This window comes from Heloderma suspectum, chromosome 7 (genome assembly GCF_057233095.1).
Source record: "Heloderma suspectum isolate Gila_16-S chromosome 7, 16-S_ref, whole genome shotgun sequence".
NCBI classification, from domain to species: Eukaryota; Metazoa; Chordata; class Lepidosauria; order Squamata; family Helodermatidae; genus Heloderma; species Heloderma suspectum.
The window spans coordinates 104769065-104792382 of NC_139464.1; the positions used below are offsets into that span (position 1 = coordinate 104769065).

A 23318-nucleotide genomic window follows, 5' to 3' on the forward strand; every position below is an offset into this window, starting at 1 on the left:
TAGTGCTGTTCAGGCCTTGGAAGACTTTCAGGATTGGGAGGGAAGGACAGTTTTTCTTTCTGATCCCATGAACCCTTCCCCTGCTGTGCTATATTGTGATACTGAGCTGAAGTTTGGAGCTGGTTGCCAGACCCAAATCTGAGCATTTTATAGCTATTTCCTGCATTTAGATGCCCTTCAAAAAGCTTTCCCAAGCAGGTGGCTCTGGAGAGTGGGAAAGCAAAGATACTTTCCCCCCTCCTTTCCTTCTTCCTGAAACCCCTCCCTGCATAATTCAAGAAATTGGTATTTTTTAACCTCATTACACATATTCTCCCCCCCTCTGAAAATGTAAAGCATCATCATCATTATCATCATTAACGTTTCTATACCACCCCATAGCCGAAGCTCTCTGGGTGGTTTACAGAAGTTAAAACATTAAAATACAATACACAAAGTTTAAAAGCCATTTCCATAAAAGCACGCATACAATATACACAAACAACATATAACTAAAAACAACTTTGAACAGTCATTCATAACTAAAGACACATCAAGGACTGATTAAAACTCATCATGTGCTGCCAAATGCCTGGGAAAAGAGATAGGTCTTAACCTGGCACCGAAAAGATAACAGTGTTGGTGTCAGGCAGACCTCATCAGGGATCCCATTCTACATATGCGGGGCCACCACTGAGAAGGCCCTCTCCCATGTTGCCACCTTCTGTGCTTCCCTCAGAGGAGGCACCTGGTGGAGGACCTTAAATGCTGAACGTAGAATAGTTTCATTTCAGGAGAGGCGTGCTGTCAGGTATTGCAGTCCCAAGCTGTGTAGAGCTTTATAGGTTAAAACCAGCACCTTGAATTGAGCTTGGAAGCATATAGGCAGCCAGTGCAAGTGGGCTGCCTATATTTAGGGGTTTGAGCAGGAGAATTCACTCTTCCCCCCTCTGGTTTCCTTCCTCCCCGCAACTGACACCTCAACATTCCATACATCCTGGAAGCTTGGGTTTTCAATTTTTAAATTTTTTTACAGGCTTTTATACTTCTGCATACGTTGGGTGTGTAGAAATCACTACCTTATTAGTGGATTGGCCCCTTTTCATTTCTAAACTGCTAGGTATTTGGCCTCCTAAGTTTGCTATTAGAGTAAGATTTTATTCTATTTGGTGTATTAAAGAAATAGAATTTGAAGGGTGCAGATATCTGGATTACAGTTAGAGCATGTTTGTCTTCTAAATATGCCAATAGTTACTGGGGGGAAAAGAAATGGTGCTGCTAGGCTTTTTTCTGGTTGTATTGTTATATTGTGGTTTTAATGCTTTTATATTTTATATTGTTTGATCCTGCGCTTTTTGGTTTTAATTTTTGTGATCTCCCAGAGAGCTTCAGCTATTGGGTGGTATAGAAACGAAATTATAAATGAATGAATGAATGATGAAATCTTTTGAATTCTGATCAGGAAGCCCTTGCTTTTGAATGGTAAAGTTAAGGTGGCTGAATTATGGTGGACTTCTTTGGGGATATGCACCTGTGCTTTTATCTGCCTGATCTTGGTTTTATTATCAGTGTTATCTGCATGCTGATGGGTACATGGGAACATTTTGGGTGCTCTTAACATTTTAAAAAGATTTCCTCAAAGAAGATTGAGATATATTGTGCTTCAGATGCAAGATCAAGCATATCTCTATTTAATGAGCACTATAATCCTTCTCTGGATTCTGTAAACCAGCTTTGGAACCCAGGGTTGGAATGGGGGGTATTTGGGGCTTGGTACAGCTCCAGTAGTCTAATCTACTGCCCTGCCCTGCCCTGCCCTGCCCTGCCCTGCCCTGCCCTGCCCTGCCCTTCCACTTTGCATGTAAGCCAGTGGTAAACTACCTGCATACCTGAGAAGGAAAATGGGCAGTGTGATGCCTAGATCCCATTGGGATCTATTAACTGTGTTGTCATATCTCCACTGCATGCTGCTTGGAGTCCATTGGGATTCAAATGGTGGTGCTGCTGTCAAGTAAATTTACTTAAGGAGCAGCAGTATAGCATTTTGGAAGACTTCAGTCGATCTCCCGACCAGCGGTGGGGTGTACTCATTGTCAGGCAGGGCAGGGAGGGCTGTCTGTAAATCACAGGTGATTTCATGTTTGTTTGGAGAGCAAATATCAAAACAAGCCACTAGGTGGCAACACATTAATTTGAAAGTAACTGAAAATTAGTTTTAAAATAATTGAATAAAACTAGGCAAACCCCTCTAAATTGAAACTATAAATAGACTATTTTTTTAAATGAGCAGTGAATAAAAGTTTTGAGAAATTTTAATCGATTTAAACTCATTGCTAGTTATGTAGATAATTTCTTCAAAAATAAAACCAGGTAGAGGAATGTAATACTTAATATAATGTTGTGCAGTGTGCCTCAACAGTGTTTATGGTCTTGAGAATGCTATCTGTCTATTGCCTTCAGATTAGAGAAAGTTTGGGTTTCTTATTTAGAAGGCCCGTATATAGAGTACTCTTAAATAGAGGAGTGGGTTCATTTCCCTGGTTAAGGTTCATTTCTTCAGGTCTGAATCAGTATTTTCGGTTTTGTGGGAGGAGGATATAAAAAGAGAGAGTCAGAAAGATCAGAGCTGTAGGAGCAGAATCAGGGAGACTAGAGCCTGAAGAAGGAGTGGAAGAAGCAGCCTGGAGAAGTCTAAGTACAGCTAGGGTAAAGGAACTCATGTTTTGCACTTTTATTTTCTTTTAATGCCTTTTGTATCACTCAGCTCTATTGTGTAAGTACCTATAGTTGTGATGGCTTGCTTTAAATTTACCAGTAAACTGTTGTGGTTAAACCCCAAGTGTCTGGTGTGTCAGTCACCCCACATTATTGGAAAAAGGAAGGTAAAAGAAGGAAGGTGGGACTCTTAAGGAGGCTAGAGATTCTTAAGCAGTTGCTCAGTGGGTCTAGGTCAGTGGTTCTCAACCTTCTTAATGCCGCGACCCTTTAATACAGTTCCTCATGTTGTGGTGACCCCCAACCATAAAATTATTTTCGTTGCTACTTCATAGTGGTAAAATTATTTTCGTTGCTACTTCGTACTTCCAAAGTGGCTCCGGACTAGGGATAGCAGAGAATTTCTCCCCGAATCTTTGGGCGGCCAAGCGCCAACTCATTCGGCCCCCCGAAATCGGCGATGAAATTCTCCGCCACCCCCCTGCCCCGACCCCGAGATGGGACTTACCTTTGGCGAATGTCCCTCCCGGCGGCGGGTCCTGGCGGCGGTTTGTCGGCCTTTCGTCGGGGGTGGGGGCGGCAGCCAGTCTTCCGACCGGCTGCCGCCACCACCATTACAAAGTAAAGTGTAAAAAAAACAATAACCCCGTGATAGGCTACGTAACTATTAACGTAGCCTATCACGGCTAGATTTCCAAAGTCAGCCGTGATAGGCTACGTAAATCTTTACGTAGACTACCGGGACCAAATAAGGAATGCAAATGGTGGCGCCCATAGGGCGCCGCCATTTGCGTACGTGCTTTTTTTTTTTTCATAGTCACCCGTGATAGGCTACGTAATGATTTACGTAGCCTATCATGACTGACTTTGGAAATCTAGCCGTGATAGGCTACGTTAATTGTTACGTAGCCTATCACGGGTTTGTTTTTTTTTACACTTTTTGTTTCGCGGCCGGGGAGACGGGGCGCTTCTCCCCGGCCTGAATTTCGGCCGGGCGAGGCGGGGCGCCTCCCCCCCCGGCCTTGTCAGGGTGGACACTGAGCCCATAGAATCCCAGAATAGTTCTGATTCTGAGGAAGAGCAGTTGCTCCTGGGAGAGGAGCGCGCTCCTCTTTCCCAGGACCAACAGCTGACGGAGATTCCTCCCACCGGCATTCCTAGTTTAGTTAGCAGTCCAGGGAGTGACCAAGCACAGATAGCAGACTTGGTGGATGCACGACGCAGACGCAGAGAGCGGCGCCAGATGGAGGGCGCGGAAAGGAGGCGAAGTGCCAGGTTGGCGTGCAAACAACGGCTACGCCCAGAGGCTCCAAGGGAAAAGGGGAGGGACTCTCCCTAGTCCTTAAGTTCAGGGGTCTGCCAGTAATTCCTTTTCAAACGGGGACCAACTGTTCCAATTTAGGGCATAGGTACTGTGCTGCTCAGATCTAGTTGCAATCGGTATAGTTGTTAAGTTGTAAAAGAAGAATAAAGCTTTGAAAGGAATTCCTTTGTCTGTGTCTGGACTTGGCTACTGGTTTAGACAGAAAGAGACCTCCAAGGAGCCCTTGACAGGCCTGAATTTCGGCCAGGCGAGGCGGGACTCCTCCCCCCCCTCGCCTGAACTTCGGGGGTAGAAGCGAAGCGCCTCCCCCCTACCGCGAAGCACCCCTGCAAAAAGGTAAGTGACTTTCGTACATCCCTACTCCGGACTCCACCCGCTCTCCAGAGGCGCCCAGGGAGAAAGTGGATCCGGCAGCCGGGCACTGGAAAGGCACCTCCCCGCCTGCAAGAAGCCCTGCTTGAGCTGCATGCATGCAGCCAGCAGCTGGCTCCGCACGTGGGGCAAGAAGAGAAAGCCCGGCTCATGTGGAGAGCAGCTCCCGTTCTCGGCTGGCGCGGGATGGCGCTTTCGCTCTTGGGCACTACATGCCGCGACCCCACGCCCCTGAGGCTCGCGGAAAAAGCTGCACTCTTCAAGCACCTCGTCCTTCACTCGAGGGCCTCCCGGCGTTTCCCATAAGCATGCACGCTTGGCAGAAGATCTGATGCCGCCGCCCCCGGCCCTTCTGTTCCCTCTGCTCGGCCTGGACTCGGTCCAGAAAGAGGCTAATGTGGTAGATGCCGCCACCGGCTGCTCTTCTTGCCGCCAGCGCCTCCTTTGCCGGCTGGGCGGGCCAGAGGCTCGGTTCCTCAATTGCAGGCCCTCCCCTCTTCTCTGGATATTACCTCATCGCCCAAGCCCCGCTGCCGGGGAGGGAATGCCCGAGCAGGGCCTGGAGTTTCTAAGCAACTGGCGCCCATACACCAACAACAGCTGACCCCACTTGCGCTGCATCATTAGAACTTTGCCAGATTTAAAAATAAAATCAGAAATATGTGTTTTCCGATGGTTTTAGGCGACCCCTGTGAAAGGGTCGTTCCACCACCAAAGGGGTCGCGACCCACAGGTTGAGAACCGCTGGTCTAGGTCATACAGGAAGCCCTGACACAAGGTTACTGAAACTTTTACTAGCTTGCTTCTCCGTGCATGCTAGTGTTTGTCATTTGTGGACTTCAAACAGATACACACACAAAGCCCAACTTCTGTGAAGCTTCTTTGCCTGGTAATCAGTAGTAAGTAATAATCAAGTGACTAATTTTTCATTATGCAGGCTCTTGAATATTCACTAAAATATAAAATGGTTTTAATCCTTGTTAGTGTTTGTGAGTTAGACTTGGTGGGATAATATTTGTTCAGGATTATTGAAATGTGTAAAGAGTAGGGATGCATGAAAGTCACTTACCTGGTCTTGCAGCTTGCTTCGCGGTGGGGGGAGGCGCTTCGCTGCTCCCCCCGAAGTTCAGGCCGGGGGGGGGAGGCTTCCCTCCTCGCCCGGCCGAAATTCAGGCCGGGGGGGAGGCTTCCCGCCTTGCCCGGCCGAAATTCAGGCCGGGGAGAAGCGCCCCGTCTCCCCGGCCGCGAACTTCAAAAGAAAAAAAAAAAACGCCCCTGTGATAGGCTACGTAACGATTAACGTAGCCTATCACGGCTAGATCTCCAAAGTCAGCTGTGATAGGCTACGTTAATCGTCACGTAGCCTATCATGGGTGACTTTGAAAAAAAAAAAAGCGCGTATGCAAATGGCGGCCCCCATAGGGAGCCGCCATTCGCGTTCCTTATTTGGTCCCTGTAGTCTATGTAAAGATTTACGTAGACTACGGCGAAAATAAGGGCAACGCTATTTGCGTTGTTCTTATTTTCGCCGTAGTCTACGTAAATCTTTACATAGACTACAGGGACCAAATAAGGAACGCAAATGGCGGCTCCCTATGGGGGCCGCCATTAGCCGTACGCGCTTTTTTTTTTTTAAAGTCGTGATAGGCAACGTGACGATTAACGTAGCCTATCACGGCTGACTTTGCAAATCTAGCCGTGATAGGCTACGTTAATCGTTACGTAGCCTATCACGGGCATTTTTTTTATTTTTTTTTACTTTTCTTGTAATGGCGGCGGCGGCAGCTGGTCGAAAGACCGGCTGCCGCCCCCGCCCCTGACGAAAACCTGCTGAACCGCCGCTGGGACCCGCGGCCGGGAGGGACATTCGTGAAAGTTAAGTCCCATCCCGGGGGGGGGGGGGCGGGGGGCGGAGAATTTCTCCCCGAACAACCTTCGGAGGACCGAATGCGTTGGCACTCGGCCCCCCGAAGTTTCGGGGAGAAATTCTCCCCCATCCCTAGTAAAGAGTGATCTTGAAATGTTGCCCTTAGAGAGAATGTGCATGTATAGTTAACGGCAAAGTAAGTTCTTATTGTATGTTGCACAGTGCAGTCCGGTGCATGTTTACTCAAATGTTGGTAAAAGTATATAGGATTGCACTTTAAATTTTGTTTACCAGTGGTTTGCCCTAACTAGCATGCCGTAGCTTCATTTGTGCTTCTTATAACTGGTGTGTCAACTGAAGTGTGTCTTTATTTTAAGCCATTATTTTTACTTCTATTATATTTGTCAATCTAGCTATAAAGAAAAGGGTAAGCAGCCTTTTAAGTATATAATAAAAAAAGAAAAGTGGGAAGAATAGTGGTCAGGCTATTCTTCGAACATTGTAATTTTTATAGGAGGCCAATATACAGTTTAAAACTGAGTATAATTTAAATTGCTCTCTCATAAATAAATACATTATAAATAATGTATCATGAATGGTGGAAAGATTTCCAGAAACCTTGATTTTTAAAAATACATATTTTTAAAAGTTATATCCTTCAGAGGCAATATAAGAAATATTTCTGTTTTCCTTCAGCTCTCAGCGTAGTCTGTAGTCAAATCAGGCCTTATACTGGAGCAGGAATTAAAATATAGGATTAACTCCAGTGTGCTATAACTCTTATTTAGAAGGTCTGTATACACAGTACTCGAAGTATCAAATAGCGCTACCAAAAGATCACCTATTAAAATCCATGAATAGGTATTCAAAATATAATGTTGCTTCTTTCTTAATGTAATTTGTCTCATTTCTAGTTTAAGCCTCACAGTAAAGGAAGAAATGCTGGATAACTGCTCTTGCTTCCTTTAAAGTAGAAACAAGATACTGGTGTTTCTTCAGGCATTCTTCTATTTATTCCTTCCCCTCTTTGAAATACAAAGGAGGTCAGGTATTACCAATTGTATTATGGTGAAGGACTGGTTTGATGACTCAGATGTGAGATTAACTGAATAAGTATGAACATTAACCTTAAAATAGATATAGAGGAAAAAGAAAAGTGTAACAACCAGGATAAAAAAGCTCTCTCTATATTTCTGTTTTATGACTTACAAAATTGATGGTTTAATACATATTTTTCTAAGTATAATAAGAGTCCTGGTGCTTGCTTCATGAAAGATAAGCTCCTGAGGGCACTACCTATATATGCTTTAAACATTTTAAGTTATTTTTAAGAGAATGCTGGTTTGAAGAGAAACTAATAGTGGACTTGTATTGCATATTCTGCTGCTTTAATCTTGCAGCAAAGATCTATTCTCCGTTTATGCTGGCTCTAGTGCTTTAGAATATGTACTAAATCCCCTGTGCGGGTGGATCTTGGAGATACATTGGCAAAAAGGACTCTACATCCGTGTAACTCTGCCAGTGGGAGGGACAGAAATGGGCAGCAGAGTGGGAAGAGTTGCACTTAAGATTAAGTTAAATGCCCTCGGATCCTGTTCCCAGCCTCTATGATGATGTGATGTTACATCACCTCTTTTACTGGTGTAAGTCAAAACAACCCCCTTGAGCTCAATGAAGAGCCGAAATACATGGCTTCTCTCTTGCTCTGCTTACACTGCTGTGTGGGAGCATCGGATTACAAATAACCTGCAGCCAATCATGGCTCGCCTATAGCAGCATATAGAGTCTGTAATTCAGATGCTGGGGTACACAGGATAGGGCTATGTCTCTGTGGCCTCATGTTGTGCGCGCTTAGAGTAAAACAAAGGCAATTTTGGGAAAGGGACCCATGGTGAAAGGGCACCCGGGACAGAAAGGCAGCACTACTTACAGTCTGGTCTCAGATCGCATCTAGGAAGAGCACATTGCTAACTCTTCTCAGAACCCTTACAGGTACTCTGCCTCAGGAATCCAGGCAGAAAGGATGCAAGGCCGATACACAGGTAATCAGAGTGTGTGTGTGTGTGTGTGTGTGTGTGTGTGTGTAAATGCCTTAAAGTAGAACAGCTGCAAATGTCTCCCATGTCTCTTTCCTCTGCAGTATTGTCAACTATATATTGGCTCAACTGTTTTGGGTAACCAGTCCTCTCTCCCTCAACAGCCAGTAGCACTATCTCTGAACTGTGTAGAAAGCAAGCAAGAGGGTCAGGTGGGGGCATGAAACCCTACATGCCAGTAAGCTCTCCATTGGTAAATGCCAGGCACTCCAGATCAAACACTGCTAGCGCTGGCCACACACTCATTATTTCTTGTATTTGTCTTGCAGGATCACAGCCTGGGAACATGGAATACAAAGTTCCATTACAGCTCCCTTCAGGGTAGGTAGTGTCTTTGTCATGACACTATCTCCTCCAGCAGGGAGTGGAAGGCTGGCATAAGGACACTAAAAAGCATCTAGGGGGTAGCACACTCTCTATCAGTTGCTACTAAGCATCTAACTCCAGAGGCTGTTGCAGCTACTGAACATGACTCATTATTGTCCCTGTGTCTCTCTTTGCTCTTCACAGGCATCTCTCCATCAGGTGGACACCCAAGGATGTCTCCAGAAATGGGTGTTTGTGCATCAGCCTCAGCTTGGGCATCCTGGCATCTGGGGTCAAGTTTGAGTCCAGAAGAACCCCAGAACCCCAAGCTATGTTTTCAAAGGGAGTGCTACCCTATCTAACAAAGGGCTGAAACCCCATCTCAGGAACAGGTCTACTGACTAGGAGCACCACTATCTTGTCTGGATTAAGCTTCAATTCGTTTGCCCACATCCAGTCCATTAGTACCTCGAAACCCCAGTTTAGGACATCTATAGCCTCCTTAGAACATGGAGAGGTCAAAGATGTTCACCAGGGCCATCCAAACTTTAGTTAGGGGTAGGCAACCTAGTGGCCGCCAGGTGTTGTGTGTGAGTGGTATAAGGGGATTTAAACCTGTGTTTGCAGGGATCCCTGGAGCATCTCAGTTGCTGGGGTCTTCCTGACTGCATCATAGTTGATGTGGTGGTGGCAGGGATCTAGAAATTCTGGCTGACATTGGTAGACAACCATTTTTTTGCTACTAGCCAGTTATGAAGTACAATCCCACCATGATTACAGCAACAATAAGTCCCAATGAACTCAGCTGGACTGATTTCTGAATTGACATATATAGGATTGTCCCATGTTTTTTTTTTAAACATGGCTCTTGACAGTTCACCCTTTTTAATTTCTAAAGCTGATTTCCCCTACACATATAACATATATATTTATTAAAAGCTCTAATATTATAGAGCAGATTGATACAAACCCCGAAATGTGGCTAAATATGACTTTTGGCCTGTAAGTTGCCTATTTTAATTTCCTGTAAATAACTTGTATTGCAAGCATGAAGAAAGAATGGCAGATTTTTCAAGAAGGAATACTGTGGCACCTTAAGCTTTTGTGTGGTATGAGTCTCCATTGGGTAGGTAGGGACCCCCAACCCTTTTGGGCCCATGGACACATTTGGAATTTTGAGAATTGGGTGCTGTCACAAATGGCTGCTATTGAGGGGAAGGTGCCCACTCACGAAACGGCTGCTGTGCTACACACAGATCCAGACTGAACCCCCCTCCCCCACACACCCCCAGGGATGGGGATCAAACACTCATGCTCCTTCAGAATGAGGGAGGGACTATACAGACAAACACAGAGAAAGAATTCTACCCCCACTCCATTTCAAGATGCTTGCTCTGTTTTCAAAAAATATTAAATGGACTGTCTCAATTAAGTTGCAGTTATATACACATTTATCTGAGAGTAAATTTTGTTGAACCCTTTAGGACTTCTAAGTCAGCATGTATAGGGTTGCACTGTCAGAGAAGAGTAGATAGGTTTCCTCCTTCCCTTCTAAGTGAATGAAACTCTCCACACCTAGATTTAATAATTGCTCATTCATTCGCAAGCAACATTCCGAAAACCTACAAAGAACAAGTTGCCGGTCTCTTGTCAACATTATGGCTGCCACCCCCCCACCCCATGCCAAACATGCAAGTAAATATTCAGCTCCAAGCAGTTAATGTTTTGGAGGCAAATCCTTGCATTACACAACACTCCAATTATTAGGTCCCCCTGCTGAAGGGCATACAGAAATGTGCAAGAAGGGGATAACTTCAATACGACTTTGTGGGATTTTATGAACTTTATGGTACAGCACAAAGAGTTAAATCAATGTCCCCAGTCACATGGTCTTTTATGGAAAGATTTATTGGGTTAACTGAGTATAAGCTGATAAAGATAAGAGATCAGACAAGCAACACAATTGTATGTAACAAGGATCAAGATAAAGATGTATGGATGTTTTTATTGATATCTCACGTTAAGTTATTTAATGTATTGTTAAATATGAAAAAACCAATAAAATATATTTTAAAAAATTAGTGCCAGCTTCTGTTGCTCCTGCAGATGTTGGTGCAAGTAGCACCAACTCCCTCTTAACTCAACCCCATTCCAATCTGCATACTGCAAGACACATATTCTTTAGATTATCCCTTCTCTCTCTCTCTCTGCCTTTGCTGATGTATGAAGCAGCGTAACCTCCCTCTTGACTGGATTCTTGTGTGCAGGAAAATGCTCAGTTTGAGTTCCCCCCTCCATTTTTGTGCTTTCTCCTGCTGCCGCCACTGCCTTGGGAAACATAACCAACCTCTTTTCCACTGCAAAAAGCCTTCACCTTTGGCTGTGTCTGCTGCTGTGCAAACACCTGATCATATGAATAATTAGATGTGTCTAAGCCTATTGATTTCATTGAACTTAAGCATGCCTAACTCTGTTGATTTTGATTTGATTTAATATTTGTTTGCTGCTTTTCCAGCAGCAGAGTTGAATTCAAAGTGGCTCACAACAATAATAAATCAGAAAATATCATAAATATCTCCATCAATAAAGCGATATAATCATATCAAAAAACAAAGTAACATATTGGTAAAGCAAAAACAAATAATAGTAAATAAATACAGTTGGATATACATGTATAATAATTCAAAATAGTTGATCAGAAGTGAATGCTGTGCAACACTCTTGCCTCTGGTATGGTGGTGAGTGTTTTTGCTGGGTAGAAGGTGCTGCAGGGTCTTTGAATCTGACTGTGTGTCGTTTGTGAAGGCACAGGGCAATATTGAGGAATTTTTCCTGTTCCTATATATGGATTGGCTCTTTTCATGCATGGGTAACATGGCAGTTTTGGTTGGTATGGTACTCTGATTGGGGGAGTTGGTAGTGTATCAGTGGCTATCAGAGTTGCTATGTTCTGTATTCAAGGTGATACTGCAATGCTGTTGGAAGTGCATGGAAGTCCCAATTAAGTCATGATGTTTTTACAGCAATGTTAGCAGCTGCTGGTGCAGTTTGGATCATAGGATTGTTCTTAATTCCATTTCTCCTTGTTGCAGTCTCTACTGTCTACCTTCATTTTTCTATTTCCTCTTGAAATCTTCCTGTGGCTTCCTTTTAAAGTCTCTTATAGCTTCATTTTCCTTTTAAAGTCTCATATACCCCTGTAAAAGATTTCTACCTTCTGTTTTCTTTTTCAACCTCTCAGAAATGCCAACTCCTCTTTCCCAGTTTCACTAACTTTGTAGTCCTATACAGGTCTACTCAGAGGTAACTCCTACTCAGAAGTATATTCAGTGGGACTTACTTCAAGGCAAGCAGGCATAGGGTTGTAGCCCAAATTATCTTTATCCCCTCTTCTTCCAAGTAGTGTAAAATGGCTAGTGAGTTTAATTAACTGACCAGCTATTCTTCATCCTGGTTTTTGTTTTTTAATCTTGTTCCTCATCCAGTTGCTTGGGACATTGGATAGGGTGAAGTGGAGCACTGGGAAATTTAAAAAAACTGCTAGTAGAGTATAGAAGTATTCCAAGATTACATTGGTGGTGCATTGCCATAAAGTACAGAATTCCATGTAACCACTAGCTTTAGCTCTAATTTAACATAGGAATTGTTACTTGAGATTAAAGGTGCTTTCAGATGGAAGGGTCCTACTGCTAACCATTAGAAGGCATTGTGCAAGAAGCAATGGGAAAATGGGAGGGTTATGAGTAAAAGACATTGTCATCTTGACCCCCTATAAAATTCCGTGAATGAGGTGGAATGATGGCTAAATAAATGCCTCATCTGGTTCATTCTTTTTGACTGATAATGTAGATTAATAATATGGATTACAGATGTCACATTTATTTCAATTATTTGTAATATTTATAAATCCTATGCTCTCTTCCTGAAGGCAGCTTAGGTATTGTACAAGTTTTAAAACACAATGCAGATCATAAGGGAATAAAAAATTACACAATAGAAATCCAATAAATCAGTAGTAATAAAACTGAACAATAACATTCCCAGATAGTCATTTCAGTAGCCAGCTATCTAGCAGAACTTCCGCCACTGGCAAAAGCTTTTTTAAAAAACAAAATGTTTTTACTTGGCTGAAGAAATGATGGACCTCCCTCAGGGAGGGTATTCCACAATATAGGTGCAGCAACAGGTGAAGCTCTGCTTCTTGTGCTTGGTTTTTGCTTGGATGAACAATGGAATAGAGCTTCTCCCGCTCAGTTCTTGGGGAACAGGGAGGGACATATGGGAGAAAATGTCTCCCAGGTATGCCAGATGTGGGCTTCTTTTAGGGTTTAAAGGTAAGGACTGACTCCAGAATTGTGCCCACAAGTGAATAGCTAGTGCAGTTGAGCTAAGATCAGAATTTGATATTCTCTATGGGTTGTCATTGTTAAAAGGCAAGTTACAGAATATTGCACTAGCTACAGCTTCCAAGCCATCTTCAAGATTTGATTGTGAATGGCTTGTAAGATGTAATTTTTTTTCAATCTCCTGAGTTTATTTTTATGTTCCGTCTATAAAATAAAATAACCCTACACATCTAGAAAGTGGATTTCTGAGCTATTAGTACTGAAGACCCCTGGTTTATCATCAGGAATAGATGGGGAAAGTGGCCTTAATCTTACCCTGGGTTGATTCTGCCCATGAGCAGATTATCTCTGGAGGTTCTTACTTGGTTGTACTTTGGGGAAGAATTGGATGTGTACATAACAAGAATTCAGTATTTCCTGTGCCTTGTTCAAAGCAACCTGTTTGCGTCTATGAAAAGTTGATCTGGAAAATTGTGGTGAGCCCTTGCCTAAAACTAGAAATGCAGCAGTGATGTTTTTTATTTAAATAAAGTGTTTCTTGCTTTATGTGTTGCTGTTGGGAAAACATAGAAATCCTCCACATTTATTAGCATTTGGGGATGAAAAGAGGATTATTTGTTTATTCATACATCTAATTAAGCTAACTTCAGATACTTGAATAATGCTACTTGTTATAGTGCTTCATAAAAATTGAGATTAGTTTGTAATTTGTAATCTCCTAATAGTGAACTGAGGTGGTAAGTGTCACCAAGACTGTAATCAAAATGAGGCCACTGAGAAACAAGAAAGTATTTTTGTGAGCCACCCAGAGAGCTTTGGCTATTAGGTGGTATAGAAATGAAATAAATAAAATAACAATGCCTGGGGGGATCTCAAAGTAAATCTTTTGTTAAAAATCACCCAAACCTAAAGAGCACCCCCCACAGACCAGTGAGGACTGAGCATACTCAGCCACAGAGGGCTCCTTCACACTGAGCTTTTGTCCTGTGATTGAGATTGCTCCCTCATGGAAGTTTGCGGGCTCCTTACATGATGCCATGATCACTCCAGGCATCTGCCCTTTGTTCCGTTTTTAAACAGATCGCAGATAATGAGCCATCAAATTACCCCTTTGTGTTCCGCTTTGGTTTCCTCCGTGAAAAGAGTAAAAGCGGCAAGAAGAGGAGCGAGATCAATGAATGGTAATGGAAAACTCAGATACGGGGGAAGGGGTGGGAGAAAAGGAAGCACATGAAAAAGGGAGTTGTTGTGATCTGGCATTTAAAATGGAAGCAGAAAGCCCTCTTTTAAATGCAGGATTTTAGGCTGGTATAGATGTGCCCAGAGTGTCAAGTAACCTTTGGAAAATAAAAACGGAAGGGGCTGGGGCAGGCTGGAACTCTGAACGGGAGACCTCCTTTTAGGAGGGAGAATGTACTGCAGTATTTTGTTATAGGAACCCACTTCTTCCCACTATTATGAGCTAGGAGAAAATGGCAAGATCACACTTCTTATTGACATTTTTTGATACCAATGTAGCCAGCACAAACAACATCTCATCTTATTCACCCTAACACACAGCTTTTCTCAAGAGATAATGAGAAACGAATAGTGAAGGAAGGAAGGAATACAAAGTCAGCATGAACAGAGAGGCTGAGTAGGAGACCAGCCTAGAGCTGATGGAGATGAAGTTCATTATTAAAACGAATCAACAGATTTCTGCCAAATAAATGTGTGTTAAGTTTTAGGAATATCCTGCTTTCCCACATACTGAGCTCCAGTGTTCCTTTTACACACTGCTTAATAGTAGAGAAGCAAGATCTCCAGTGTTAAAATTATCAGCCTCTTTGACACCAACAATGCTTTTTGACCCCATAACATTACTTTTTAAGAAAGCTTCCATAAAGCTGGAATTAAATGATTAAAGAAAAAATATTTCGATCTGGACAAAGCAAGATTATTATGATACTCCACAGTATGAAAAACAGTACCCTTAGGGAAGCTCCACTACATGTGCAAAAAGCCCATTTGTGGGCTCCTACATCTTCAACACCTGCCCTTGGCACTTTCTGATGTCATAATATGTTCAGTTACAAAGGGGTGGCTTGTAAGTAACTGCTCAGACAAGGTGTGTAAAGACAAGGAAGAATTCACATGGTTACAGAGCACTGAGGGAGAAGATAAATGGAAAGGGGGAGGAAGACAGAAGGAAGAAATGGACGGGTGGAAGGGCACCCACAGGCATATGGAAACATGTTGAGTTCTCAGAACCCCCAGATCATGGGGAATTCACAAAGCAGCTCTGTATTTCTTGATATTGTCTTAGGTAAAAGATATTTATGTTTCTCTTCACAGAAGTGTATTGCCTTAGAAACTAGGACTCAAACGGTCCCAACTTCTTTTAGAGCCTAATTATAGGTTGTTATTCATTGTTAATCTTACTTAGAGTAAACCCATTGAAATGAATGGGACTTAAGTTAGACTAACATTGGGTATAACCCTATACTTTCATATGTATATGTTCTCCATCTAGAAAAATTGCTTTGGATTTACCTGATTACCTTTATTTAAATCAGTATATACTAAATCTTCAAAAGGAAAAAGAGTAATGGTACAGATTTGAATGCTTTACTGCAGGCTTCCCCAACCTGGTGTACTACAGTTGTTTTGGACTACAACTCCAGGGTGGTTAAAAATCAATGATTTTTAAAAAGTTTTTTTTTTTAAATTGGATTTTTAAAATTTAAATAGTTTTTTAAATTTTTTAAAGAACTGTCACAAAGTACTAAATTTCTCCCTAACCTAAAAAAAAGTTCAATTAAATCTCATCATAAACATACTAAAGGTACATTTAGAGTGCATTCCTATGGATTATGCTCCCTTTAGAAGGAAGCCTCTGATTCTGGAGTATCTAGTGTCCTGTCGGGCTGCTCTTGACAGGGCAGAAGGAGCGACGGAGATGATTTTCACCTCTCCATCCTCCCTTTATGAAATTTGCCTCTCTAGAGATACTGCATGGGCTCGGCCGGGGCCATAGGATTTCTTGTATCCTGGCATCTCCTCTCCTCTCCCCTCCCTGCCCACCAGAACTCCCCCTTTTTTCTTCCTCTGAGGTTGCACTTGTGACCTCGGGAAGCAGCCAGTGCAGTTCTTTTCATGGCGGCTGCAAGGGGGTGGGGATCAGAACTGAGAGTCCCCCTCCCAAAATATCATAAAAGTCCTGCTGGGTCAGACCAAATGTCTATTTAATCTGGCACCTGTTTCCAGCCGTGGGCAACTGGATGTCGTATAGTACAGGCTGTTTACACGTTCAGTCGTGAGGTATGGAGTGATGTGATGTACGCGACTTGCGAACCAGCCTTTAATCTTTACTGTGGCTTAGAAAATAACTTTTAATGGCTAAACAGTACTACTTGACCTTTATGATGACCCTGTTGGTAAAGCTGACAATTACTATGCTTCTTGTTTATTTCAGTTAAGAACTGGAATAGTATAGCTCAGATACTTTGAAATGTTGGGGTGGGTTTAAATCTAAAAGTAGTAACCACTGTTGGTTCTTGGTTTTGTCATTGGCATTTGGCATGATCTTGATCGCTGCTTTGCTTGTCTTTTATTTTATCGCCTCTCTCTTACTGTATTGTGTTGGCATATTAATGTAAATGTATATAACCTTTTAAGAAAAGACATCACTCTTTGTTGTGTCCTTCAAGTACTGTTGCAATTAAAGTAAATATATAACAGCTTGTTTTGATAACTGAGCTGTTCTTGAATTGTTTGGTTCCCAGAAAATCCAGTTACCACATTTCATTCAGCTGTGTTTGTATTTAGTAGCATGTACTCAAGAAACAAGAGAACTAAAATAAATTGGTGATTCATCTTTAGTATCAAGTCATTGTAGTGAAAAACAATCAAAAGGTGGTAGCAGGAGATACATTTGTGGAAGTAAGTTAATAGTCCGCAGTAGTTTGGCTGCTAAGAATTCTGCTGGAATCATTTCCCCCAAAGTGGTCAGTTTTGTTCTCTGCAATAATATTACATAGTTTTAAAAATATTTATTTTAAAATACAGTGAGCAAGCCAAACAATGGAAAAGCCAAGGTAACTGGATTTCTGCAGTACAGGTTGCTTCTGTGTGGTATGTGGCTTTGATTCCCTTTATTTACAGGGCATTGATATCAGGTCATCAGTTGTTTCCAGTGCTCCTGAATTAGAACTAACATATGTTGGGTTAACCTGAATCATACATAGCTGTGGTTTGGTTTCAGTGATCTTCTAGATCTTCCTCTCATATCCTAACTCTCCACCTTGGTGTGAGAATTTATTAGTGGTATATCTGCTATGCTGTCTAATGAATAATCTTGTGTACTTATGTATTTATTTGTCTTTCTTACGTACAAACCAGTGTTGAATAGCTGCAAACATTCAGGTAGAGAAGACTTGCCAAGTAAGCATTGCAGATATCTAATGTGCTTGCTTAAAAAGTAGCTGATAGGTTTGGGATTGCATTGTACTGTTCAAAATTTGGGAGCTCCGTCCCACATTTTGTAAACATACTTATTGTTACTGGGTTCTCTCTTCTCTGGCTTGAATTGCTTTGCTGTATTATTACATGATTTAAACTTGGCAGCAAATTTGCTTTTGTAGACTAGATTAAATCAGATACTCGATGACACTGCAGTGGTCTGTCCTCACTGCGGTGGTCTGTGATGTGGGTGACTATAGTTGACACTCTCTCGACTCCTTTCGTTCTGATTTGGTTGGATGCTTTTTTTCTACATGGCCTTTGTCTCTAAGTTGAGGAAACTGTTCATTTTTGAATTTTGAATTTTTGAGACAGGAAAGTAGATTTCAGTTGAAATTCCACTGGCTAATATATCCACAGATAGCTTAGTAGCTAATGTAATACCTTGTTCACCTTTACAGCACTGGAAATTTGAGAGTTTGGGTGTGGGAAAGGGCAAGGTGCCTTCTCAGCAAGGTTTATATCACATGCTATCACAGCTGTAGCCTCACCAAATGGTAAGTGGGTTGGGTCTTGCTTCTGAATAAACCCTGTCCTTTTTGCAGTAAGACGCTCTTCTTGTACCAAGTGATGATGCAAAGGACATCTGGGAGTGAAAACATGCACTTCTCAATATCTTATTGCAGCCTTCCCCAACCTGGTGCTCTCTAAATGTGTTGGACTAAACTAACATCATGAGTGACCAGCATGACCTGGCTGGGGATGGTGGGAGTTTTAGTCCAACTCATCTGGGGGGCACCACCAGGTTGCTGGATTGGCAAAAGTGTGTGGATGTGGATTGGTAAGTGTGTATTAGCTTTTGAAAAATTAAACTATGTATATAGCAACACTGTCTTTTAGCTACTGTAAGATTTTATTCATAGCAGACTGAATGATAGGGTCCCAAAATACTTTGTTGTTCAGTCATTCAGTTGTGTCCGACTCTTCGTGACCCCATGGACCATAGCACGCCAGGCCTTCCTGTCCTGCGCTCTCTCCCGGAGTGTGCTTAAGTCCATATTCATTGCATCGGTGATGCTATCTAGCCATCTCATCCTCTGCTGTCCCCTTCTCCTTTGGCCTTCAATCTTTCCCAGCATCAGCGTCTTTTCCAGTGAGTTTTCTCTTCGCATTAGGTGGCCAAAATATTTGAGCTTCAGCTTCAGTATCTGTCCTTCCAATGAGCAATCAGTGATGATTTCCTTTAGTATGAACTGATTTGACCTCCTTGCAGTCCAGGGGACTCGTAAGAGTCTTCTCCAGCACCACAGTTCGAAAGCATCAATTCTTCGGCGCTCAGCCTTCCTTATAGTCCAGCTCTCACAGCCATATGTTGCTACTGGGAAAACCATAGCTTTGATGATACGAACCTTTGTCGGCAAGGTGATGTCTCTGCTTCTTACTATGCTGTCTAGGTTTGCCATAGCTTTCCTCCCAAGGAGCAAGCGTCTTTTAATTTCATGGCTACAGTCACCGTCTGCAGTGATCTTGGAGCCCAAGAAAATAAAATCCGTCACTGCTTCCATTTCTTCCCCTTCTATATGCCAGGAAGTGATGGGGCCAGATGCCATGATCTTAGTTTTTTTGATGTTGAGTTTCAAACCAGCTTTTTCACTCTCCACTTTCACCCTCAACAAGAGGCTCTTTAGATCCTCTTTGCTTTCTGCCATTAGGGTAGTATCATCTGCGTATCTGAGGTTGTTGATCATTCACCCGGCAATCTTAATCCCGACCTGTGATTCATCCAACCCGGCGTTTCTCATGATGTTGTTGTTGTTGTTGTTCAGTCGTTCAGTCATGTCCGACTCTTCGTGACCCCATGGACCATAGCACGCCAGGCCTTCCTGTCCTGCGCTCTCTCCCGGAGCGTGCTCAAGTTCATATTCATTGCATCAGTGATGCCATCTAGCCATCTCATCCTCTGCCGTCCCCTTCTCCTTTTGCCTTCAGTCTTTCCCAGCATCAGGGTCTTTTCCAGGGAGTTTTCTCTTCGCATTAGGTGGCCAAAATATTTGAGCTTCAGCTTCAGTATCTGTCCTTCCAATGAGCAGTCAGGGTTGATTTCCTTTAGGATTGACTGACTGGACCTCCTTGCAGTCCAGGGGACTCGTAAGAGTCTTCTCCAGCACCACAGTTCGAAAGCATCAATTCTTTGGTGCTCAGCCTTCCTTATAGTCCAGCTCTCACAGCCATACATTACTACTGGGAAAACCATAGCTTTGATTAGACGGACCTTTGTTGGCAAGGTGATGTCTCTGCTTCTTACTATGCTGTCTAGGTTTGCCATAGCTTTCCTCCCAAGGAGCAAGCATCTTTTAATTTCATGGCTACAGTCACCGTCTGCGGTGATCTTGGAGCCCAAGAAAGTAAAATCTGTCACTGCTTCCATTTCTTCCCCTTCTATATGCCAGGAAGTGATAGGGCCAGATGCCATGATCTTCGTTTTTTTAATGTTGAGTTTCAAACAAGCTTTTGCACTCTACTCTGCATATAAATTAAATAAGCAGGGTGACAATATACAGCCTTGTCGTACTCCTTTCCCAATTTTGAACCAATCGGTTGTTCCATGTCCGGTTCTTACTGTTGCTTCTTGACCCTCGTACAGGTTTCTCAGGAGACAGGTAAGGTGGTCTGGTACTCCCATCTCTTTAAGAATTTGCTACAGTTTGTTGTGATCCACACAATCAAAGGCTTTAGCGTAGTCAATGAAGCAGAAATAGATGTTTTTCTGGAATTCTCTTGCTTTCTCCATGATGCAGCGAATGTTGGCAATTTGATCTCTAGTTCCTGTGCCTCTTCAAAACCCAGCTTATACTTCCAGTAGTTCTCGGTTCACATACTGCTGAAGCCTAGCTTGTAGGATTTTGAGCATCACCTTGCTGGCATGTGAAATGAGTGCAATTGTACGGTAGTTTGAACACTCTTTGGCATTGCCCTTCTTTGGAATTGGAATGTAAACTGACCTTTTCCAGTCTTGTGGCCACTGCTGAGTGTTCCAAATTTGTTGGCATATTGAGTGCAGCACTTTAACAGCATAATCTTTTAGGATCTGAAATAGCTTAGCTGGAATACTGTCATCTCCACCAGCTTTGTTGTTAGTAATGCTTCCTAAGGCCCACTTGACTTCACTCTCGAGGATGTCCGGCTCAAGTTCAGTGACCACACTATCATGGCTATACAGGGATCTTTCCTGTATAGTTCTTCTGTGTATTCTTTCCACCTCTTCTTAATCTCATCTGCTTCTGTGAGGTCCCTGCCTTCTTTGTCCTTTATCATGCCCGTCTTTGCACAAAACGTTCCCTTGATATCTCTGATTTTCTTGAAGAGATCTCTAGTCTTTCCCATTCTATTGTTTTCTTCGATTTCTTTGCATTGTTCATTTAAGAAGGCCTTCTTGTCTCTCCTTGCTATTCTCTGGAACTCTGCATTCAGTTGGATATATCTTCCTCTTTCTCCCTTGCTTTTCGCTTCCCTTCTTTCCTCAGCTACTTGTAAGGCCCCATCAGACAGCCACTTGGCTTTCTTGCATTTCTTTTTCTTTGGGATGGATTGAGTTGCTGCCTCCTGAACAATGTTACGGACCTCCGTCCATAGTTCCTCAGGCACTCTGTCTATCAGGTCTAATCCCTGAAATCTATTCCTCACCTCCACTGTATATTCATAAGGGATATGCTTTAGGTCATACCTGAATGGTTTAGTGGTTTTCCCTGCATTCTTCAGACGTAGGGAAATACTACTTCCCGAAATACTACTTTTATCCTAATCCAGACAATCCTATAGACTACAGTTAAACAGCTAATATACATAAAACTCAAAGCTCAAATTCTGTAGTGAAAAGATAATGTGAGTGAGCTAAGCTGTCTCCAAAAGAGCACAGGTGCTTGGAGAGGCTTGGCCTATGAAAAATAGTTGTCCACAAAATTTGAGTGTGTTTGTCCTAGAAATTAGATGGTTGCACCAAGGTTTCCTGATCTATTTGTAAAATTCATTAGGGCACTCCAATCCTCTCCCCATAAAATTTGCCAAGTGAACAAAACACATGTTTGTGCCATAATTGCTATGCCAACGAGCTCCCCCCTTTCCATTATATTGGTATAGCTGCTAGTGCTATATAGTAAAACATAAAGACTTTTTCAATGAGAATTATACAGTAAAAGCAAGAAACACTGACTGCCAAAATCTAAATTAAACAAATCTATGGATAAAACATACTAATAAGTACTATTCTTTGTTTCATCCTGGTTCCCATTTTTAAGTGATTGCTTTGTGGTAAGACAAATTAAAATAAACGCAAGTAAAATTGTGTGAAAAGGTGAAAACAAGCATCTGCTAAGAGAGTAAGGGTGCAATCCTGTCGATATTTAGACAAAAAGAAGTCATACAACTGCCAGCATTGCCCAGCCAGCCATGGGTGGCTGGGGAATGCTGGCAGCTGTTTGACTTCTTTCTGTCTAAACATGCATACGATTATGCCCTAAAGTTGCTTTTGAAAGCATAATGCTTACTTTGTAAATATTTGCATGTATCAGCATGATCCAACCAGGCTGTGAAGGACAGGCTGGTTCAGACTTGATGAATATCTGGAATCAAGGTGGCAAAAGAAAGCCCAGTCTGGCCAATATTATTGATTTGGTTAATAACAAGAATAGACTGTTACAGATGGGGGAATGCTGTGGGTTGTAGTTCAACACATCTGGAGGTCACTAGGATGGGGAAGGCTGGCTTAAATATTAGCAAAATGCTTGGTTTAGAAGACAAACGGGTGTGAAATGTGAGACAGAAAGGCATCCATCCTGTCATGCAAGGCATTGCTTTTGCCCAGCTAAGGTGGAATGAGGCTAGTCCTGGAGAATGGGATATATAATAATTGGCTTCCAAGATGGGCAGGTGTCTGTGTGTCTTCCTTTGTCTATCTAGTGAGAGAAAATGAATATGTTGATTAGCCTGGAGCATGAAAAGCATTTTTAAGTAAGTTATTAATAGTATTAGTATTGTTAGGAGGATTATATTGTCCAAGCAGAGACAACAAAACATAGATAAAAGATATTACGGGTCTCCATGACAACCATTAGGCTATCTCAGTATGTCATCAGCCCAACACATGAAGCAGGGCACACCCTTGATTTGGTTTTTGCTCCAACTTGTGAGATGGGTAGTCTAAAGATTGGGGGGCTCCAAGTAACCCCATTGTCATGGTCAGACCATTTCCTGGTGAGATTTGAACTTGCGTCGTTACTCTCCTCCCGTGGGGATGGGGGACCTATTTGGATGGTCTGCCCCAGGAGACTGATGGAATCCAATGGATTTCTGAATGCTCTTGGGGATTTTCCAGTGGAGAGAGCTGGTGATCCAGCTGAGGCCCTAGCCTCACTGTGGAACAGTGAGATGCGGAGGGCCATCGACTTGATTGCACCTGAGTGCCCTCTGCGGCACTGTGGAGCCCATTCTGCGCTCTGGTATACTGGGGAGCTGCGGTCAGTGAGACAGGCTGGACGTTGGCTAGAGCGCAAATGGCGCAAGACTCGAAGTGAGGATGACTGAGCACGCTCTAGAGTGCATAATCATGCCTACTGTGTGGCAGTGCGGGCAGCAAAGCAGCTTTATTTTGCTGCCCCCATTGCATCCTCAAGTAGCCGTCCAGCGGACCTCTTCCAGGTGGTCTGGCGGTTGTTAACATCTTCCCCAGTAAATGGAGGATACTGATTATCTAGACCCATTTCAATCTGGGTTGAAGGATACTGATTATCTAGACCCATTTCAATCTGGGTTTCGTCCTGGTTACGGGACTGAATCAGCTATGGTCGCCCTGATGGATGACCTTTATCGAGAGAGGG

General features: G+C 42.9%; 1 protein-coding gene across 8 annotated transcripts in view; it reads left to right on the forward strand.

Annotated features, from left to right (window-relative positions):
• Positions 1–23318, forward strand: part of SRPK2 (SRSF protein kinase 2) — a 144874-nt gene that overhangs the window by 11451 nt on the left and 110105 nt on the right. Inside the window, exon 1 of one of the 8 annotated variants that reach the window (XM_084811471.1) lies at positions 15067–15310. The exons of the other annotated variants lie outside the window; for them this stretch is intronic. Coding sequence (XP_084667597.1) covers positions 15169–15310 — 142 coding nt within the window. The 5' untranslated portion in view covers positions 15067–15168. Of the gene's footprint in view, positions 1–15066; positions 15311–23318 lie in introns of those variants that run through there. 8 annotated transcript variants of the gene reach the window in all.